The 21,287-nt window shown below is 56.1% G+C and overlaps 1 protein-coding gene across 1 annotated transcript in view; it reads left to right on the top strand.

Annotated features, from left to right (window-relative positions):
* The first annotated feature begins 6,260 nt into the window (after positions 1-6,260).
* Positions 6,261-21,287, top strand: part of LOC144497664 (general transcription factor IIH subunit 4-like) — a 40,235-nt gene continuing 25,208 nt past the window's right edge. Inside the window, exons 1-4 of the mRNA XM_078219107.1 lie at positions 6,261-6,287; positions 6,404-6,519; positions 12,902-13,010; positions 14,223-14,291. Of these exons, the coding sequence (XP_078075233.1) occupies positions 6,261-6,287; positions 6,404-6,519; positions 12,902-13,010; positions 14,223-14,291 (321 nt within the window). The remainder of the gene's footprint in view (positions 6,288-6,403; positions 6,520-12,901; positions 13,011-14,222; positions 14,292-21,287) is intronic.

The following is a 21,287-nucleotide window of genomic DNA, read 5'->3' as shown; positions in this document are numbered from 1 at the left end:
TTAGAAGCAAAATAGCACAGAAACAATTAGAAAGAAAAATTAGCAAGCAACAATTCGAAAGAAACAATTAGAAAAGAACAATTAGCAACGAAACAATTAGCCCAGAAATAAGCAAATTAGAAAGAAAATTAAAGACATAGCAAATGAAGAAAATCCCACACTCCCCTCCCCCAACACCCTCCCCCCAACTCCCCTCCCCCCAACTCCCCTCCCCCCAACTCCCCTCCACCCTCCCCCAATCCCCCCCCCAACTCCCCTCCCCCCAACTCCCCTCCCCCCAACTCCCCTCCCCCCAACTCCCCTCCCCCCAACTCCCCTCCCCCCAACTCCCCTCCCCCAACTCCCCTCCCCCCAACTCCCCTCCCCCCAACTCCCCTCCCCCCAACTCCCCTCCCCCAACTCCCCTCCCCCCAACTCCCCTCCCCCCAACTCCCCTCCCCCCAACTCCCCTCCCCCCAACTCCCTCCCCCCAACTCCCCTCCCCCCAACTCCCCTCCCCCCAACTCCCCTCCCCCCAACTCCCCTCCCCCCAACTCCTCCCCCCCCCCAACTCCCCTCCCCCCAACTCCCCTCCCCCCAACTCCCCTCCCCCCAACTCCCCTCCCCCCAACTCCCCTCCCCCCCAACTCCCCTCCCCCCAACTCCCCTCCCCCCAACTCCCCTCCCCCCAACTCCCCTCCCCCCAACTCCCCTCCCCCCAACTCCCCTCCCCCAACTCCCCTCCCCCCAACTCCCCTCCCCCCAACTCCCCTCCCCCCAACTCCCTCCCCCCAACTCCCCTCCCCCCAACTCCCCTCCCCCCAACTCCCCTCCCCCCAACTCCCCTCCCCCCAACTCCCTCCCCCCAACTCCCCTCCCCCCAACTCCCCTCCCCCCAACTCCCCTCCCCCCAACTCCCCTCCCCCCAACTCCCCTCCCCCCAACTCCCCTCCCCCCAACTCCCCTCCCCCCAACTCCCCTCCCCCCAACTCCCCTCCCCCAACTCCCCTCCCCCCAACTCCCCTCCCCCCCAACTCCCCTCCCCCCAACTCCCTCCCCCCAACTCCCCTCCCCCAACTCCCCAACTCCCCTCCCCCCAACTCCCCTCCCCCCAACTCCCTCCCCCCAACTCCCCTCCCCCCAACTCCCCTCCCCCCAACTCCCCCCCAACTCCCCTCCCCCCAACTCCCCTCCCCCAACTCCTTTACCGGTACATCGATGACTATTTTGGTGCCGCTTCATGCTTTCGAAAAATTCATCAACTTCGCTCCCAGTTTCCACCCCTCCATCACCTTCCCCGGTCCATCTCAGACACTTCCCTTCCCTTCCTTGACCTTCCTGTCTCCATTTCCAGCAATAGACTATCTACCGACATCCACTGCAAGCCAGCTTTGACAAAGGGTCGTCTGGACACGAAACATCAGCTCTTTTCTCTCCTTACAGCTGCTGCCAGACCTGCTGAGTTTTTCCAGCATTTTCTATTTCTTCCAGCATCCGCAGTAATTTTCTTTCAGCTGGGGAATAATTGCTGGATTTGGCCAATGATGCTGCCATTCGGAGAAAATCAATTGGCAAATAATTTAAATTGAAGTGATTGGTTGTCCTTGTTTCCGGGAAGGTTTATAGCGCTGTTTTGCCTTCCCGACAGTAGCTGTTCTCTTGTCCTGTCCACCATTTAATTGAATGATTCTATTTTATGATAATCTCTGGAGTTCAGTTCAATTGTCCATGTTTGAACCAAGGCTGCACTGAGGTCATAGAGTCATAGAGGTTTACAGCATGGAAACAGGCCCTTCGGCCCAACTTGTCCATGCCGCTCCTTTTTTTTAAACCCCTCAGCTAGTCCCAATTGCCCACATTTGGCCCATATCCCTTTATACCCATCTTACCCATGTAACTATCTAAATGCTTTTTAAGAGACAAAATTGTACCCGCCTCTACTACTGCCGCTGGCAGCTTGTTCCAGACACTCACCACCCTCTGTGTGAAAGAATTGCCCCTCTGGACCCTTTTGTATCTCTCCCCTCTCACCTTAAACCTATGCCCTCTGGTTTTAGACTCTCCTACCTTTGGGAAACGATGTTGACTATCTAGCTGATCCGTGCCCCTTATTATTTTATAGACCTCGATAAGATTGCCTTCTACGCTCCAGAGAAAAAAGTCCCAGTCTATCCAGCCTCTCCTTATAACCCAATCCATCAAGTCCCGGTAGCATCCTAGTAAATCTTTTCTGCGCTCTTTCTCATTCAGGAGCTGAATGACCCTGGCGGAACCCAAACCGAGCATCCGTGAGCCGGTCACTGCTGAGTGAGTGCCACTTGTCAGAATTTCAATGGCTTCGAGCTTTTGGAGCCCACCACCTGCTGGTGGGGGTGGCACTCGCTGGGACCTGGGTTGGGGAGGGGTGATATTTCAATCAGCATCTCATTGTAACAGTGGAGAGACACCCAGCCGCTTGTGTCCTCGGAGCAGTGTGACGCTGGGGGGAGCTATTAGTGGCACGGGTCCGTCACTGGCTGTGGGAGCAGTCCGAGGCGATAATGAAGAGCGTCGCTCAAGAGGTCATCTGACGCCTTTGAAGGAGAATCATTCACGTTATGACTTCCAAAACACGGCGAGTGACAGCCTCGCACATTCAGCTGCTCAGCTCTTTAAAGCAGAGAGGGCAGATTGACAGAGGTCGTAACGAGGAAGCATTTTGGCTGCTGTAACTGGGGAAGCGAGAGGACAAAAGTGTGATTCTAAATCTATGCAAATTATTGAGGAAGCCGCAGTTTCAGTATTACGTCCGAGCTTGAGTCCTGACTTTGGCGGGGGTTTTTAAAAATTCATTCATGGGACACGGGCATCGCTGGCTGCCCAGCATTTATTGCCCATCCCTAGTTGCCCTTGGAGGGCAGTTGTGAGTCAACCACATTGCTGTGGCTCTGGAGTCACACGTAGGCCAGACCAGGTAAGGATGGCAGATTTCCTTCCCTAAAGGACATTAGTGAACCAGATGCATTTTTCCGACAATCATAATCATCAGTAAATTCTTAATTCCAGGTTTTTTATTGAGTTCAAATTCCACCACCAACCGTGGCAGGATTCGAACCTGGGTCCCCAGAACAACCGAGTTTCTGGATTCATAGTCCAGCGATTATGCCACTAGGCCATCGCCTCCCTGTGGGCAGCTAAACTAAGGATTTTGACCCTGTATCAAGGAGGCCATTCAGCCCCTCGGGCCTGTGCTCAGTGGGAATGTTGTGTTGACCACACCTTCCCCACCCCACCCCGTCATTTCTCACTCCGTTAATCCAGCCATTCTCAAAGTGACCGTACGCGAGTGCCTGGCAGTATTTGCATTTATGTAGCAGTATACCACTTTGAGACTATTCAAAGTACTCCATACAGGCTGCACACAGCCACACTACACAGCAAGCCATTGCCCTGTTTGTTGCTGGGGTGGTGCGGATCAAGTGGTATCAAATGCCAGGGGGCGATCTTACCAAAAATAATTCTAAGTGCCGATCGAGCGTGAAAGTGGGAGAGAATTGCGCCCATTTCTTTTGGCAAGCTACCTAATGCTATCTTATGGCACTTAGGCAAAATGTGATTCTCGCCAGCAGGGGGAGTGGGCGGAGCCTATTCATGCCGGGAAGCCGGCTGCTGTGCTGTAGGGGCACTATTGCGCATGTGCCCCAATCTTCCAGTGAACTGTGTATGAAGGGCATTGCCCAGTCCTGTCCCCAGTCACCTCGGGGGGGGGGGGCTTCAGTGGCCTCCGGTCCCACCGGCAAAGCCATTGCGTCAAGTCCCTATTGGTGGGGACGGTGCGTGATCGTCGCCAGTGAGGACCCCCATTGGCGAAGTCATTAAGGCAAGAGAACCCAGAGAATTGCATCCGGAACACACAAATTAGGTTACAATGGGTTGATCACGCCGGCAGAACGGGCTGGTGACATCGCAAGAGGTGGGGAAACAGGGTGCGAAACCCGCTTTTCCGCTTCCTCTGTTATACAGCTTTAATTTAAACCCCTTCCAAGCATTCCAGCTGGAGACAAACAAGGACAGTAATTCAATTATTTATTTATTTAACACTTCTACTGCCAACTTAAACATAAACAGTTGCAACTCATTATGTCTTTATTGAACTTTAACTCTAACTGAACTTTAACTCTGCATATTAACTTTAACTGAACATCAATTTTAACTATTTAACTGAATGTTGATACTGCCGAGTTTAGGAAAACCTTGGCCAAGAAATATCCTAGATGTAGAATCTATCTTCTTCTTCTCTGAAGCATCCCCCAGGGCACAAGTCTCCTTGCAATAGTTGGTCTCTTCGAGTTATCGCTGCCAAACAAAGTTCTGCATGCCTCTTTACCCACAATTCTCTACTCGCTTCCAGAAGTTTCTCGGTCATCCAGCCAATGAATTGATTCGAAACCCCAATTGTATCGTTCGATTAGGCCAATCAAACGCAGGCAGAATAGTGGCATTTGTCACCTCAGGTCTCATCATACCTAGGCCTCTTAAGTACATATTGTTTACATTCCATAAGACCATAAGACATAGGAGCAGAATTAGGCCACTCTGCCCATCGAGTCTGCTCCGCAATTCAATCATGGCTGATATTTTTCTCATCCCCATTCTCCTGCCTTTTCCCCATAATCCCTGATCCCCTGATTAATTAGGAACCTATCTTAAAGACACTCAATGACCTGACCTCCACAGCCTTCTGCGGCAAAGAGTTCCACAGATTCACCATTCTCTGGCTGAAGAAATTCCTCCTCATCTCTGTTTTAAAGGATTGTCCCTTTAGCCTGAGGTTGTGCCCTCAGGTTCTAGTTTTTCCTACGAGTGGAAACATCCTTTCCACGTCCACTCTATCCAGGCCTCGCAGTATCCTGTAAGTTTCAATAAGATTCCCCCTCATCCTTCTAAACTCCGAGTACAGACCCAGAGTCCTCAACTGTTCCTCATACGACAAGCTCTTCATTCCAGGGATCATTCTTGTGAACCTCCTCTGGACCCTTTCCAAGGCCAGCACATCCTTCCTTAGATATGGGGCCCAAAACTGCTCACGATATTCCAATGGGGTCTGACCAGAGCTTTATACAGCCTCAGAAGTACATCCCTGCTCTTGTATTCTAGCTCTCTCGACATGAATGCTAACATTGCATTTGCCTTCCTAACTGCTGACTGAACCTGCACGTTAACCTTAAGAGAATCTTGAACAAGGACTCCCAAGTTCCTTTGTGTTTCTGACTTCCTAAGCATTTTCCCATTTAGAAAACAGTCAATGCCTCCATTCCTCCTTCCAAAGTGCATAACCTCACACTTTTCCACATTGTATCCCATCTGCCACTTCTTTGCCCACTCTCCTAACCTGTCCAAGTCCTTCTGCAGCCCCCCTGCTTCCTCAATACTATGTCCCTCTACATATCTTTGTATCATCTGCAAACTTAGCAACAGTGCCTTCAGTTTCTTCTTCCAAATCGTTAATGTATATTGTGAAAAGTTGCGGTCCCAGCACTGACCCCTGAGCCACACCACTAGTCACCGGCTGCCATCCTGAAAAAGACCCCTTAATCCCCACTCTCTGCCTTCTGCCAGTCAGCCAATGCCCAGATAAGGAACACTGGCCCCAGGAGTCTGTACAGAATTCATCCCTGCCAAGGACAGGCTGTTAAAATCTGACACCTTCTGTCCTTTGACAGATTCCAGGCCACTGGCCACAAGAAATCCCAGCATAGTGAGAAAAACAACAACTTTAACCCCAAAAAACCAGGTTTGCTTGATTGGACCTCTTTCAGCATATTAAAAGTTAAAACTGCAGACCATTTAACCACAGCCCCCTGGGAGGGGAAACCGGGGAAGATTGTGGGCTCGCCTTCACGCTGGGGGTTCTGTAACATCGACTAGAACATTCCATTCGGAGCCTTGGTTTTGTAGCCTAAGGGGTTAACTTGGACTGTGGTATGCAAATAAAACCCAGTACATATCATCACGGGAGGCGATGGGGTGACGGGGGCGAAGTGGGAATGTCACTGGGCTAATAATGGTCAGGGGTCAAGAGTTCAAGTCCCACCATGGCAGTCGGTGGGATTAGAATTCAATTAATAAATCTGGAATATAAAGTTCGGCTCAATAATGGTGAATCGTTGATGCTTCTAAAACCCCATCTGGTTCACTCGTGCACCTTTAAGGTGGGAAATCTGCATTCCTGACCCAGTCTGGCCCATATGTGACTACAGGTGCTCAGCCACGTGGTTGACTTGTTAACTGCCCCTTCTGGAATGACGGAGCGAGACACTGGAGGGCAAGTAAGGACGGGCAACAAATGTAGACCTCGCCGGTGGAGGGGGGGAGGAGGGGGGCGGGGGAGGGGGGAGGGGGGGCAGCAGCGTCCTGACTCCAATCAGTTGGTGTCTCCTTTCAGCAGTTGTTGGCTGTTCTCTCGTTGCAGGTGGTTCTGCATTTCATGGTGGGCTCTCCCAGTGCAGCGGTCAGTCAGGACTTGGCTCAGCTCCTCATCCAGGCTGGACTGATGAAGAGGTAAGTCGATGTACGTGATCGACGGGCTATGTTTGGCGACTGGTTCCGGTATTGGGCACTGGAAGGCAGACAGGCACATTCCCAGCCAGTCCCAGAGGGGGAAAGGACAGTGTCTGACCCACTGTCCCACCCAGTCCCGGAGGGGGAAATGACAGTGTCTGACCCACTGTCCCACCCAGTCCCAGAGGGGGAAAGGACAGTGACCCACTGTCCCACCCAGTCCCAGAGGGGGGAAGGACAGTGTCTGACCCACTGTCCCACCCAGTCCCAGAGGGGGAAAGGACAGTGTCTGACCCACTGTCCCACCCAGTCCCAGAGGGGGAAAGGACAGTGTCTGACCCACTGTCCCACCCAGTTCCAGAGGGGGAAATGACAGTGTCTGACCCACTGTCCCACCCAGTCCCAGAGGGGCGAATGGACAGTGTCTGACCCACTGTCCCACCCAGTCCCAGAGGGGGGAAAGGACAGTGTCTGACCCACTGTCCCACCCAGTCCCAGAGGGGCGAAAGGACAGTGTCTGACCCACTGTCCCACCCAGTTCCAGAGGGGGAAATGACAGTGTCTGACCCACTGTCCCACCCAGTCCCAGAGGGGCGAATGGACAGTGTCTGACCCACTGTCCCAGCCAGTCCCAGAGGGGGAAAGGACAGTGTCTGACCCACTGTCCCACCCAGTCCCAGAGGGGGAAAGGACAGTGTCTGACCCACTGTCCCACCCAGTCCCAGAGGGGGGAAGGACAGTGTCTGACCCACTGTCCCACCCAGTCCCAGAGGGGGGAAGGACAGTGTCTGACCCACTGTCCCACCCAGTCCCAGAGGGGGAAAGGACAGTGTCTGACCCACTGACCCATCCAGTCCCAGAGGGGGAAAGGACAGTGACCCACTGTCCCACCCAGTCCCAGAGGGGGGAAGGACAGTGTCTGACCCACTGTCCCACCCAGTCCCAGAGGGGGGAAGGACAGTGTCTGACCCACTGTCCCACCCAGTCCCAGAGGGGGAAAGGACAGTGTCTGACCCACTGTCCCACCCAGTCCCAGAGGGGGAAAGGACAGTGTCTGACCCACTGTCCCACCCAGTCCCAGAGGGGGAAATGACAGTGTCTGACCCACTGTCCCACCCAGTCCCAGAGGGGGGAAAGGACAGTGTCTGACCCACTGTCCCACCCAGTCCCAGAGGGGGAAAGGACAGTGTCTGACCCACTGTCCCACCCAGTCCCAGAGGGGGAAAGGACAGTGTCTGACCCACTGTCCCACCCAGCCCCAGAGGGGGGAAAGGACAGTGTCTGATCTATTGACCCAAGCCCTGATGTCAACTGAAATCTGCAGTCATATCAGATCAGAGTAAAAGTGTCTTTCAGGTTAACAGTTAATGAGATAAAAGGCAGAATTTAAAATAAATGTGTGAAAAGATGCAGTGACAGTGCAGTCCTGTTCATAAGGGCACCAGATGGGAGCAGATACAAAAATGATAGTGTGATCAGCAACCTTGGGAAGCCAGTTGGCAGCCTTGGCAGACGGAGAGAGCGTGAGGTGCAGGAGAGCAGGCGGATTAATTAGCAGTGCTGACAAGAGCAGCTGAACCCACCCGCACCTCCTCCCCACATCTTCCTGCGCAGGGCAAGTGTCCAGTGCGCACATCTGTCCAAGCAGACTGGCCAGGGACGATTCATGGCTGGTGGGACCCACACTTACGATTCAGCAGCTGATTCCATGTCTAATTTAATGGAATTGTAGAATCCCTACAGTGCAGAAGGAGCCATTCAGCCCATTGAGTCTGCACCGACCACAATCCCACCCAGACCCCATCCCCATAACCCCATGCAATTTCCTGTGGCATTTCAATGCTTTTGGAAAAGGGAACTGGTTTGTGAGAGGAGGGTTGATCTGTTTTTTGCAACAGTTTACAAATTAGATACAGAGTAAATCTCCCTCTACACCGTCCCCACCAAACGCTCCCAGCACAGGTACAGCACGGGGTTAGATACAGAGTAAAGCTCCCTCTACACTGGCCCATCAAACACTCCCAGGACAGGTACAGCACGGGGTTAGATACAGAGTAAACCTCCCTCTACACTGTCCCCATTAAACACTCCCAGGACAGGTACAGCACGGGGTTAGATACAGAGTAAAGCTCCCTCTACACTGGCCCATCAAACACTCCCAGGACAGGTACAGCACGGGGTTAGATACAGAGTAAAGCTCCCTCTACACTGGCCCATCAAACACTCCCAGCACAGGTACAGCACGGGGTTAGATACAGAGTAAAGCTCCCTCTACACTGTCCCCATCAAATACTCCCAGGACAGGTACAGCACGGGGTTAGATACAGAATAATGCTCCCTCTACACTATCCCCCATCAAACACTCCCAGGACAGGTACAGCACAGGGTTAGATACAGAATAATGCTCCCTCTACACTATCCCCCATCAAACACTCCCAGGACAGGTACAGCACAGGGTTAGATACAGAGTAAAGCTCCCTCTACACTATCCCCCATCAAACACTCCCAGGACAGGTACAGCACAGGGTTAGATACAGAGTAAAGCTCCCTCTACACTGTCCCCATCAAACACTCCCAGGACAGGTACAGCACGGGGTTAGATACAGAGTAAAGCTCCCTCTACACTGTCCCCATCAAACACTCCCAGGACAGGTACAGCACGGGGTTAGATACAGAGTAAAGCTCCCTCTACACTGTCCCCATCAAACACTCCCAGGACAGGTACAGCACGGTATTGGATACAGAGTACAAAGAACAAACAAAGAACAGTACAGCACAGGAAACAGGCCCTTCGGCCCTCCAAGCCTGTGCCGCTCCTTTGGTCCAACTAGACCAATCGTTTGTATCCCACCATTCCCAGGCTGCTCATGTGACTATCCAGGTAAGTCTTAAACGATGCCAGCGTGTCTGCCTCCACCACCCTACTTGGCAGCACATTCCAGGCCCCCACCACCCTCTGTGTAAAAAACATCCCTCTAATATCTGAGTTAGACTTCACCCCTCTCACCTTGAGCCTGTGACCCCTCGTGATCGTCACTTCTGATCTGGGAAAAAGCTTCCCACCGTTCACCCTATCTATCCCCTTCATAATCTTGTACACCTCTATTAGATCTCCCCTCATTCTCCGTCTTTCCAGGGAGAACAACCCCAGTTTACCCAATCTCTCCTCATAGCTAAGACCCTCCATACCAGGCAACATCCTGGTAAACCTTCTCTGCACTCTCTCTAATGCCTCCACGTCCTTCTGGTAGTGTGGCGACCAGAACTGGACGCAGTACTCCAAATGTGGCCTAACCAGCATTCTATACAGCTGCAACATCAGACTCCAGCTTTTATACTCTATACCCCGTCCTATAAAGGCAAGCATACCATATGCCTTCTTCACCACCTTCTCCACCTGTGTTGCCACCTTCAAGGATTTGTGGACTTGCACACCTAGGTCCCTCTGTGTAAAGCTCCGTCTACACTGTCCCCATCAAACACTCCCAGGACAGCTACAGCACGGGGTTAGATACAGAGTAAAGCTCCCTCTACACTGTCCCCATCAAACACTCCCAGGACAGGTACAGTACGGGGTTAGATACAGAGTAAAGCTCCCTCTACACTGTCCCCATCAAACACTCTCAGGACAGGTACAACACAGCGGGTTAGATACAGAGTAAAGCTCCCTCTACACTGTCATAAGAACATAAGAAATAGGAGCAGGAGTAGGCCATCTAGCCCCTCGAGCCTGCCCCGCCATTCAATAAGATCATGGCTGATCTGACGTGGATCAGTACCACTTACCCGCCTGATCCCCATAACCCTTAATTCCCTTACCGATCAGGAATCCATCCATCCGCGCTTTAAACATATTCAGCGAGGTAGCCTCCACCACCTCAGTGGGCAGAGAATTCCAGAGATTCACCACCCTCTGGGAGAAGAAGTTCCTCCTCAACTCTGTCTTAAACCGACCCCCCTTTATTTTGAGGCTGTGTCCTCTAGTTTTAACTTCCTTACTAAGTGGAAAGAATCTCTCCGCCTCCACCCTATCCAGCCCCCGCATTATCTTATAAGTCTCCATAAGATCCCCCCTCATCCTTCTAAACTCCAACGAGTACAAACCCAATCTCCTCAGCCTCTCCTCATAATCCAAACCCCTCATCTCCGGTATCAACCTGGTGAACCTTCTCTGCACTCCCTCCAATGCCAATATATCCTTCCTCATATAAGGGGACCAATACTGCACACAGTATTCCAGCTGCGGCCTCACCAATGCCCTGTACAGGTGCATCAAGACATCCCTGCTTTTATATTCTATCCCCTTCGCAATATAGGCCAACATCCCATTTGCCTTCTTGATCACCTGTTGTACCTGCAGACTGGGCTTTTGCATCTCATGCACAAGGACCCCCAGGTCCCTTTGCACGGTAGCATGTTTTAATTTGTTTCCATTGAGATAGTAATCCCATTTGTTATTATTTCCTCCAAAGTGTATAACCTCGCATTTATCAACGTTATACTCCATTTGCCATATCCTCGCCCACTCACTCAGCCTGTCCAAATCTCTCTGCAGATCTTCTCCGTCCTCCACACGATTCACTTTTCCACTTATCTTTGTGTCGTCTGCAAACTTCGTTACCCTACACTCCGTCCCCTCCTCCAGATCATCTATATAAATGGTAAATAGTTGCGGCCCGAGTACCGATCCCTGCGGCACGCCACTAGTTACCTTCCTCCAACCGGAAAAACACCCATTTATTCCGACTCTTTGCTTCCTGTCGGATAGCCAGTCCCCAATCCACTTTAACACACTACCCCCAACTCCGTGTGCCCTAATCTTCTTCAGTAGCCTTTTATGGGGCACCTTATCAAACGCCTTTTGGAAATCCAAAAACACCGCATCCACCGGTTCTCCTCCATCAACCGCCCTAGTCACATCTTCATAAAAATCCAACATGTTCGTCAAGCACGACTTTCCCCTCATGAATCCATGCTGCGTCTGATTGATCGAACCATTTCTATCCAGATGCCCTGCTATCTCCTCTTTAATAATGGATTCCAGCATTTTCCCTACTACAGACGTTAAGCTGACCGGCCTATAGTTACCCGCCTTTTGTCTCCTTCCTTTTTTAAACAGCGGCGTAACATTAGCCGTTTTCCAATCAACCGGCACTACCCCAGAATGCAACGAGTTTTGATAAATAATCACTAACGCATCCACTATTACCTCTGACATTTCTTTCAATACCCTGGGATGCATTCCATCCGGACCCGGGGACTTGTCCACCTTCAGTCCCATTAGTCTACCCAGCACTGCCTCTCTGGTTACATTAATTGTATTAAGTATTTCTCCTGCTGCCAACCCTCTATCGTTAATATTTGGCAAACTATTTGTGTCCTCCACCGTGAAGACCGACACAAAAAACTTATTTAAAGACTCAGCCATATCCTCATTTCCCACTATTAACACCCCCTCTCGTCCTCCAAGGGTCCAACATTCACTCTAGCCACTCTATTCCTTTTTATATATTTATAAAAACTTTTACTATCATTTTTTATATTAATTGCTAGCCTAGCTTCATAGTCTATCCTTCCTTTCTTTATCGCTTTCTTAGTCTCTCTTTGTTGTTTCTTAAATTTTTCCCAATCACTTGTTTCTCCACTATTTTTGGCCACTCTGTACGCAGCTGTTTTTATTTTAATACTCTCCTTTATTTCCTTCGTTATCCACGGCTGGTTCTCCCTTTTCTTACAATCTGTCCCCATCAAACACTCTCAGGACAGGTACAGCACGGGGTTAGATACAGAGTAAACCTTCCTCTACACTGTCCCCCATCAAACACTCCCAGGACAGGTACAGCACGGGGTTAGATACAGAGTAAAGCTCCCTCTGCACTGTCCCCATCGAACACTCCCAGGACAGGTACAGCACGGGGTTAGATACAGTGTAAAGCTCCCTCTCCACTGTCCCCCATCAAACACTCCCAGGACAGCTACAGCACGGGGTTAGATACAGAGTAAAGCTCCCTCTACACTGTCCCCATCAAACACTCCCAGGACAGGTACAGCACGGGGTTAGATACAGAGTAAAGCTCCCTCTACACTGTCCCCCATCAAACACTCCCAGGACAGGTACAGCATGGGGTTAGATGCAGAGTAAAGCTCCCTCTATAGCCAGTTCTTACTTCAGAGGTGCTTGGTACTGATTGAAGCTCAGAAGGTTGTTTTGCGCTGAAACCCCACGTTTCTGTGTGTTATTTGCATTGCTGAATTCCCTTTGGGGAATTATTGACACTGTATTTTGAAATGGAAGGATGGAATTTGTGTCACTCTGTATGGAGTTATCAGTCTGACTGCTGCTGCCTCCTGGCCTCTCTCTCTGCCTCTCTCTCTGTCTCAGTGAAGGATCGGAGGCTCCGTGCATCACATCGGCCGGATTTCAGTTTCTGCTCCTGGACACTGCCTCCCAGCTGTGGTACTTCATGCTGCAGTACCTGCACACCGCCGAGGTGAGGCTGATAGCGGGAACGGGGCCCTTCATCAGTGTTAGTGCGCCAGCCGCAGCTCACCTGGAGCCCTCTCAATCACCCAGGTTCTGGGTTCAAATCCCGCTCCAGAAATATCCAGGCTGACGATCCAGGGCGGCGGTGTGGGGGGTGGTGGGTGATACACTCTCGGGGGTAGCATCTCTTATATCGGGTGGCACGATAGTTCGCATTGCTGCCTCACAGCGCCAGGGACCCGGGTTCGATTCCAGCCGGTGACTGTCTGTGCGGAGTCTGCACGTTCTCCCCGTGTCTGCGTGGGTCTCCTCCGGGTGCTCCAGTTTCCTCCCACAGTCAGAGGCAGTGGTGTTGTGGTATTGTTGCTGGACGAGGAATCCAGAGACCCAGGCTCATGCTTCGAATACCACCAACGGAAGATGTTGAAATTTCAATTCAATAAAAATCTGAAATTAAGAATCTACTGATGACCCCTGAATCCGTTGTTGATTGCTGGAAAAACCCATCCGGCTCACTTTTGTGGAAGGAAATCTACTGTCCTTACCTGGTCTAGCCTACATGTGACTCCAAGGGGGCGATTCACCCAAAGTTTTGAATTTGCATAAAATTGGAGTAAACCGCACTGGTTCATAAGGACACCAGTTTCAAAATGAAGCTCCCAAACTCTACGCTGCAGAGTGTCTCAGCGTGAATCGTGCTGAAAATCAGTGTTGTGGGGGGGCCTATTCCCACTGGAGGGGCCAGCGGTATAGCACTGAGCGAGCCAATGGGCATGTACCGATCTGTCAGTGCCGAGATCGGCACACGCGCAGGATCCCCGCACTGTGGCACCCACGGCCTGATCGCTGGCCGCACAGCCCCGGTGCCCAGCCCCAATCACTGGCCTCCCTCCCTCTGCTTGCAATCCCTCTGCAGAATGGCAGCGGGACGCCCCACGCCCTTGGCACTGCCCAAGACCCCCGAAGCATTGCCACTTTGCCCCTTGGGCAGTGCCAGGGGCCAGGCTGGCACTGCCACGCTAACAATGCACAGGGGGCACCCCCCCCCCCCTTTACCCTCAACTTCCTGGGGGGCCTCGATGTGTCTGTAAGCAGCTGTGAAGATCAGCAACTGTGGGGGGAGTCGGGTGTCCAGCGCGCGAGGGAGTCGGGGAGTGCCAGCTGATTACATTCTCGCCATTTAACCCCGCTGTTTCTCTCTCACTCTTTCCCCCTGCAGTCCCGCAGTATGGTCCTGGTTGAGATTCTCTCCTTTGTGTTCCAGCTGAGCTTCTCCACACTGGGCAAGGTAAGAGAGCTGTCTCCTTGGAGGAGCACTGAGATATCGCGGAGATCAGAGCTTGTGAGACTCAGCCGTGCCTCAGTCACCACATTGGGAGCTGAGACAAAATCGAGGCTGATAGTCCAGGGGAAAGGGTGGGGTCGGAGAGCGGGAGAGAGGGTGGGGTCAGAGGGCGGGAGAGAGAGGGTGGGGTCAGAGGGCGGGAGAGAGAGGATGGGGTCGCAGAGCGGGAGAGAGGGTGGGGTCGGAGGGCGGGAGAGAGAGGGTGGGGTCGGAGAGCGGGAGAGAGAGGGTGGGGTCGGAGGGCGGGAGAGAGAGAGGGTGGGGTCGGAGAGCGGGAGAGAGGGTGGGGTCAGAGGGCGGGAGAGAGAGGGTGGGGTCGGAGAGCGGGAGAGAGAGGTGGGGTCAGAGGGCTGGAGAGAGAGAGGGTGGGGTCAGAGGGCTGGAGAGAGAGAGGGTGGGGTCGGACAGCGGGAGAGAGAGGGTGGGGTCGGAGAGTGGGAGGGAGAGGGTGGGTGGGGTTGGAGGGGAGAGAGGGGGGTGGGGTCGGAGGGGGGTGAGAGGGTGGGGTCGGAGAGTGGGAGGGAGAGGGTGGGGTCGAAGGGTGGGACAGAGGGTGGGGTCGGAGGGGGGGAGAGAGAGTGGGGTCGGAGGGGGGGGAGAGAGAGAGTGGGGTCGGTGGGGGGGGAGAGAGAGAGTGGGGTCGGGGAGGGGGAGAGAGAGAGTGGGGTCGGGGGGGGGAGAGAGAGAGTGGGGTCGGGGGGGGGGGAGAGAGAGTGGGGTCGGACGGGGGGAGAGACAGAGTGGGGTCCGAGTGGGGGAGAGAGTGAGAGAGTGTGGGGTTGGAGGAGGGGAGAGAGGGTGGGGCTGGAGGGGGGAGAGAGAGAGGATGGGGTCCGAGTGGGGGAAGAGTGAGAGAGTGTGGGGTTGGAGGAGGGGGAGAGAAGGTGAGGTCGGAGACTGGAAGAGAGAGGGTGGGGTCGGAGGGGGGGAGAGAGAGAGTGGGGTCGGGGGGGGGGAAAGAGAGAGTGGGGTCGGAGGGGGGAGAGAGAGTGGGGTCGGAGGGGGGGAGAGAGAGTGGGGTCGGAGGGGGGGAGAGAGAGTGGGGTCGGAGGGGGGGGGGAGAGAGAGTGGGGTCGGAGGGAGGGAGAGAGAGTGGGGTCGGAGGGGGGGAGAGAGAGTGGGGTCGGAGGGGGGGAGAGAGTGGGGTCGGAGGGGGGGAGAGAGAGTGGGGTCGGAGGGGGGGGGAGAGAGAGAGTGGGGTCGGGGGGGGGGAGGAGAGAGTGGGGTCGGAGGGGGGGGGAGAGAGAGTGGGGTCGGAGGGGGGGGAGAGAGAGTGGGGTCGGGGGGGGAGTGAGTGGGGTCGGAGGGGGGGAGAGAGGGTGGGGTCGGAGGGGGGGAGAGAGAGAGTGGGGTCGGAGGGGGGGGAGAGAGAGAGTGGGGTCGGAGGGGGGGGAGAGAGAGAGTGGGGTCGGGGGGGGAGAGAGAGTGGGGTCGGAGGGGGGGGAGAGAGAGTGGGGTCGGAGGGGGGGGAGAGAGAGTGGGGTCGGAGGGGGGGGGGAGAGAGAGTGGGGTCGGAGGGGGGGAGAGAGAGAGTGGGGTCGGGGGGGGAGAGAGAGTGGGGTCGGAGGGGGGGGAGAGAGAGTGGGGTCGGAGGGGGGGGGAGAGAGTGGGGTCGGGGGGGGAGAGAGAGTGGGGTCGGGGGGGGGGGAGAGAGAGTGGGGTTGGAGGGGGGGAGAGAGAGAGGATGGGGTCCGAGTGGGGGAGAGAGTGAGAGAGTGTGGGGTTGGAGGAGGGGGAGAGAAGGTGGGGTCGGAGACTGGAAGAGAGAGAGTGGGGTCGGAGGGGGGGGAGAGAGAGTGGGGTCGGAGGGGGGGAGAGAGAGTGGGGTCGGAGGGGGGGGAGAGAGTGGGGTCGGGGGGGGAGAGAGAGTGGGGTCGGAGGGGGGAGAGAGAGTGGGGTCGGAGGGGGGGAGAGAGAGTGGGGTCGGGGGGGAGAGAGTGGGGTCGGAGGGGGGGGGAGAGAGGGTGGGGTCGGAGGGGGGGAGAGAGAGAGTGGGGTCGGAGGGGGGGGAGAGAGAGAGTGGGGTCGGGGGGGGAGAGAGAGTGGGGTCGGAGGGGGGGGAGAGAGAGTGGGGTCGGAGGGGGGGGAGAGAGAGTGGGGTCGGAGGGGGGGGAGAGAGAGTGGGGTCGGGAGGGGGGGAGAGAGAGAGTGGGGTCGGGGGGGGAGAGAGAGTGGGGTCGGAGGGGGGGGAGAGAGAGTGGGGTCGGAGGGGGGGGAGAGAGAGTGGGGTCGGGGGGGGGAGAGAGAGTGGGGTCGGGGGGGGGGGGGAGAGGAGTGGGGTTGGAGGGGGGGAGAGAGAGAGGATGGGGTCCGAGTGGGGGAGAGAGTGAGAGAGTGTGGGGTTGGAGGAGGGGAGAGAAGGTGGGGTCGGAGACTGGAAGAGAGAGAGTGGGGTCGGAGGGGGGGGAGAGAGAGTGGGGTCGGAGGGGGGGAGAGAGAGTGGGGTCGGAGGGGGGGGAGAGAGTGGGGTCGGGGGGGGAGAGAGAGTGGGGTCGGAGGGGGGAGAGAGAGTGGGGTCGGAGGGGGTGGAGAGAGAGAGTGGGGTCGGGGGGGGGAAAGAGAGAGTGGGGTCGGAGGGGGGGGAGAGAGAGTGGGGTCGGAGGGGGGGGGAGAGAGAGTGGGGTCGGGGGGGGAAAGAGAGAGTGGGGTCGGAGGGGGGGGAGAGAGAGTGGGGTCGGAGGGGGGGGAGAGAGAGTGGGGTCGGGGGGGGGAAAGAGAGAGTGGGGTCGGAGGGGGGGGAGAGAGAGTGGGGTCGGAGGGGGGGGGAGAGAGAGTGGGGTCGGAGGGGGGGAGAGAGAGTGGGGTCGGAGGGGGGGGAGAGAGAGTGGGGTCGGAGGGGGGGGAGAGAGAGTGGGGTCGGAGGGGGGGGAGAGAGAGAGTGGGGTCGGAGGGGGGAGAGAGAGAGTGGGGTCGGAGGGGGGGAGAGAGAGAGTGGGGTCGGAGGGGGGGGGAGAGAGAGTGGGGTCGGAGGGGGGGGGAGAGAGAGTGGGGTCGGGGGGGGGAGAGAGAGTGGGGTCGGAGGGGGGAGAGAGTGGGGTCGGAGGGGGGGAGAGAGAGTGGGGTCGGAGGGGGGGGAGAGAGAGTGGGGTCGGAGGGGGGGGGAGAGAGTGGGGTCGAGGGGGGAGAGAGAGTGGGGTCGGAGGGGGGGAGAGAGAGTGGGGTCGGGGGGGGGAGAGAGAGTGGGGTCGGAGGGGGGGGGAGAGAGAGAGTGGGGTCGGGGGGGAGAGAGAGTGGGGTCGGAGGGGGGGAGAGAGAGTGGGGTCGGAGGAGGGGGAGAGAGAGTGGGGTCGGGGGGGGAGAGAGAGTGGGGTCGGAGGGGGGGGAGAGAGAGAGTGGGGTCGGGGGGGGGAGAGAGAGTGGGGTCGGGGGGGTGGGGGGAGAGAGTGGGGTCCGAGTGGGGAAGAGAGCGAGAGAGGGTGGGGTCGGGGGGGGGGGAAGAGAGAGTGGGGTTAGAGGGCGGTAGAGAGAGGGTGGGGTCGGAGAGCGGGAGAGAGGGGGTGGGGTCAGAGGGCGGGAGAGAGAGGGTGGGGTCGGAGGGCGGGAGAGAGAGGGTGGGGTCGGAGAGTGGGAGAGAGGGGGTGGGGTCAGAGGGCGGGAGAGAGAGGGTGGGGTCAGGGCGGGAGAGAGAGGGTGGGGTCGGAGAGCGGGAGAGAGGGGGTGGGGTCAGAGGGCGGAAGAGAGAGAGGGTGGGGTCAGAGGGCGGGAGAGAGGGGGTGGGGTCGGAGAGCGGGAGAGAGGGGGTGGGGTCAGAGGGCGGGAGAGAGAGGGTAGGGTCGGAGAGCGGGAGAGAGGGGGTGGGGTCAGAGGGCGGGAGAGACAGGGTGGGGTCAGAGGGCGGGAGAGAGAGGGTGGGGTCAGAGGGCGGGAGAGAGAGGGTAGGGTCGGAGAGCGGGAGAGAGGGGGTGGGGTCAGAGGGCGGGAGAGAGAGGGTGGGGTCGGAGAGCGGGAGAGAGAGGGTAGGGTCGGAGAGCGGGAGAGAGGGGGTGGGGTCGGAGAGCGGGAGAGAGGGTGGGGTGGGAGAGAGGGTGGGGTCAGGGCAGGAGAGAGACGGTGGGGTCGGAGAGTGGGAGAGAGGGTGGGGTCGGAGAGCGGGAGAAAGAGGGTGGGGTCGGAGGGGGCAGGGAGGGTGCGGTCGGAGGGGGGGTGAGAGAGGGTGGGGTCGGAGAGTGGGAGAGAGGAGGTGGGGTCGGAGAGAGAGGGTAGAGTCGGGGGGGGATGAGGGTGCGGGGATGGGGTGGGTTTGGATTCCAATTTGTGGGAGGTGGGGGGGGTTAGAGTCAAGGAGGGAATGGGGTTGGAAAGGTCGAGCAGACTGTGATCCGAGATGTGAGGGCGGAGCGGGGGTTGTTGGACCGAGAAACGGAGAACAACAGTGATACGGGGGAGGGGGGGGGGAGATAGAGATTGGGAACAGACAGTGATACGGGGGAGGGGGTGGGGGGGTTGGGTGGTAGGGGGGTAGATTGGGAACAGACAGTGATGGGGGGTGCGGGGGAGGTGTGGATAGATCGGGATTGTGAGCTGACAATGATCCGGAGGGGGGGGTGGATTGGGAAGACAGTGAGACCGGGGGAGGGTGGGGGAGATGGGGATGGGGATTGAGACAGACAGTGATCTGCAGGGGAGACTGAGCTCTGTGTGACTCGGGTTGATTTACATTAACATCAGTTGGCACTAACCCTGGCTGTAATTCCTCAGTAACTGAGGCTGATTAACATTGATATGAGAGCATTAATTAGAGCAGTGTTACATTGAAGTGCCCTTTGGAAGGGATCGAGCTGTCAGGGTCCTTGTTCTGCTGGAACCTGGAGTGCTGCTAATCTGATCACTGGAAGTAAATTTCCCTACAAGCTGCTGATAGATCTGTAAACCACTGACTGAGACTGCCAACAATCGCTTGCTCAATGTCTCCATTCAGTGCATTTATATCCATTTCACTCACCGGCTCAGATTAACAACCCGTCCCCGCTTGGCAGGTTGTGTTTCCATGGACGGGGAAGGGGGTGATTTTCACCCCACCTGCTTGGCCAAACACCTGCCTATTTTACCTCCACACTTCAGAGCTGGATAATTCCTCGTAAGAGCAGACAAGCCCGATGGCTGAAGGGCGGCACAGTGGTTAGCGCTGCTGTCTCACAGCGCCAGGGACCCGGGTTCGATTCCCGGCCTGGGTCACTGTCTGTGCAGAGTCTGCACGTTCTCCCCGTGTCTGCGTGGGCTTCCTCCGGGTGCCCCGGTTTCCTCCCACAGTCCAAAGATGTGCAGGTTAGGTGGATTGGCCGTGCTAAATTGCCCCTTATTGTCCTGGGATATGTAGGTTAGGGGGATTAGTGGCGTAAATGTGTGAGGTGACACGGATAGGGCCTGGGTGGGATTGTGGTCGGTACAGACTCGATGGGCCAAGTGTCCACCTTCTGCACTGTAGGGTTTCTATGGCTTTATGGCTTCTACAAGCCCGATGGCTGAATGGCCTCCTCCTCTGCTGTACTTTTCTCTAATTTTAGGGGATGTAAGTCGTGGTGAGGTATAAGATGGGCGTCCCACCCAGACTCTGTCGCTGTGGGAAGGGTTAGATGTGTCTCTGTGGTGCCTCCTCTTTATCCTCACTGCTGATCAGGGATCTCACCTTGAACAGGGGAGGGTGGTGAACCCTGCCCCAAGCTGAGAGTCAGTGTTAACACAGTGGCTACCAGGGCAGAGGCTGGGAGAGGCGAGTAACTCACCCCCTGACTCCCCAAACCCTGTCCCCCATCTACAAGGCACAAGTCAGGAGTGTGATGGAATAGTCTCCACTTGCCTGGACCGCTGCAGCTCCAACAACACTCGACACCATCCAGGACAAAGCAGCCCCTCTTGATTGCGAACCCTTCCTCAAACACTCACTCCCTCCACCACTGACGCTCAGTAGCAGCCGTCTGCACCATCTACAAGACGCAGCAACTTACCGAGGTTCCTTAGGCAGCACCTTCCAAATCCACGGCCACTATCACCTAGAAGGATGGGGGCAGCAGATACCTGGGTACTCCACCACCTGGAGGTTCCCCTCCAAGTCACTCACCATCCTGACTTAGAAAAATATCGACCAATTCTTCATGGGTCAAAATCCTTGGACTCCCTCCTGGACAGCACCCTGGGTGTATTTGGATGGGGTGTGTGTGTGTGTGTGCAGGGGTGGGCGGGGGGGGTGGAGGAGGGGGTGGCGGAAGCCAAGCATTGGCCATCCCACCTCCTGGGTCAGAAGGCCATGGGTTGTAGCCCTGGAGACTTGAGTGCGGAACCCCGGCGGAGGTTCCCAGTGCAGCGCCGAGGGGTTGCTGCACTGTCTGGAGGCGCTCTCTCTCTCTGGTGTGCGTTAAACTGAAGCCCCCATTGTGGCCCCTCTCTGACTGAGACGAATGATCCCGTGCCCGCTATTTTGAAGAGGAGGAGTGCGACTCACCACCTCCTCCGAGTTAATATTCATATCCCTCAACCGAGAGGTCAAAATAAGGATGATCTGCTGAGGGTGGCCATTTGTGGGATCTTGCTGTGCACCAGTTGGCTATTGTCCTTCCTTGCGTCACCGTAGCGGCTACCCTTCAGAAATGATTTATTGGCTGTGTGGTGTTCACGGACATCCCGAGGTCGCAAGTCCTTCATGGAAAGGTTGTGTATCTTTCCCCTTCAGTGAGAAGCGCTGGCCTTGTTTCAGCGATTGAGTTTCTGTACAGGCATGGCTACTGGCCAAGTCAAGCAAACATACAAGGACACAGGCAAAGGCGAGACCTCCTGTGCAGATTGCCTTGGGGGAACGGCAGGCTCGGCAAGGAGAGGGGGGGGGAATGCAGCAAGTCAGCACTGACCAAACCTATCGCCTGTCCGTCAGTGAGAGCAGGATCTGTCTGCCTTTATTCATTTATCTGACCATTCACGCGATGTGGGCGTCGCAGTGAGACCAGC

The sequence above is a fragment of the Mustelus asterias genome, chromosome 8 (assembly GCF_964213995.1).
Source record: "Mustelus asterias chromosome 8, sMusAst1.hap1.1, whole genome shotgun sequence".
NCBI lineage: Eukaryota > Metazoa > Chordata > Chondrichthyes > Carcharhiniformes > Triakidae > Mustelus > Mustelus asterias.
This window is presented reverse-complemented; position numbering and strand designations above follow the sequence as displayed.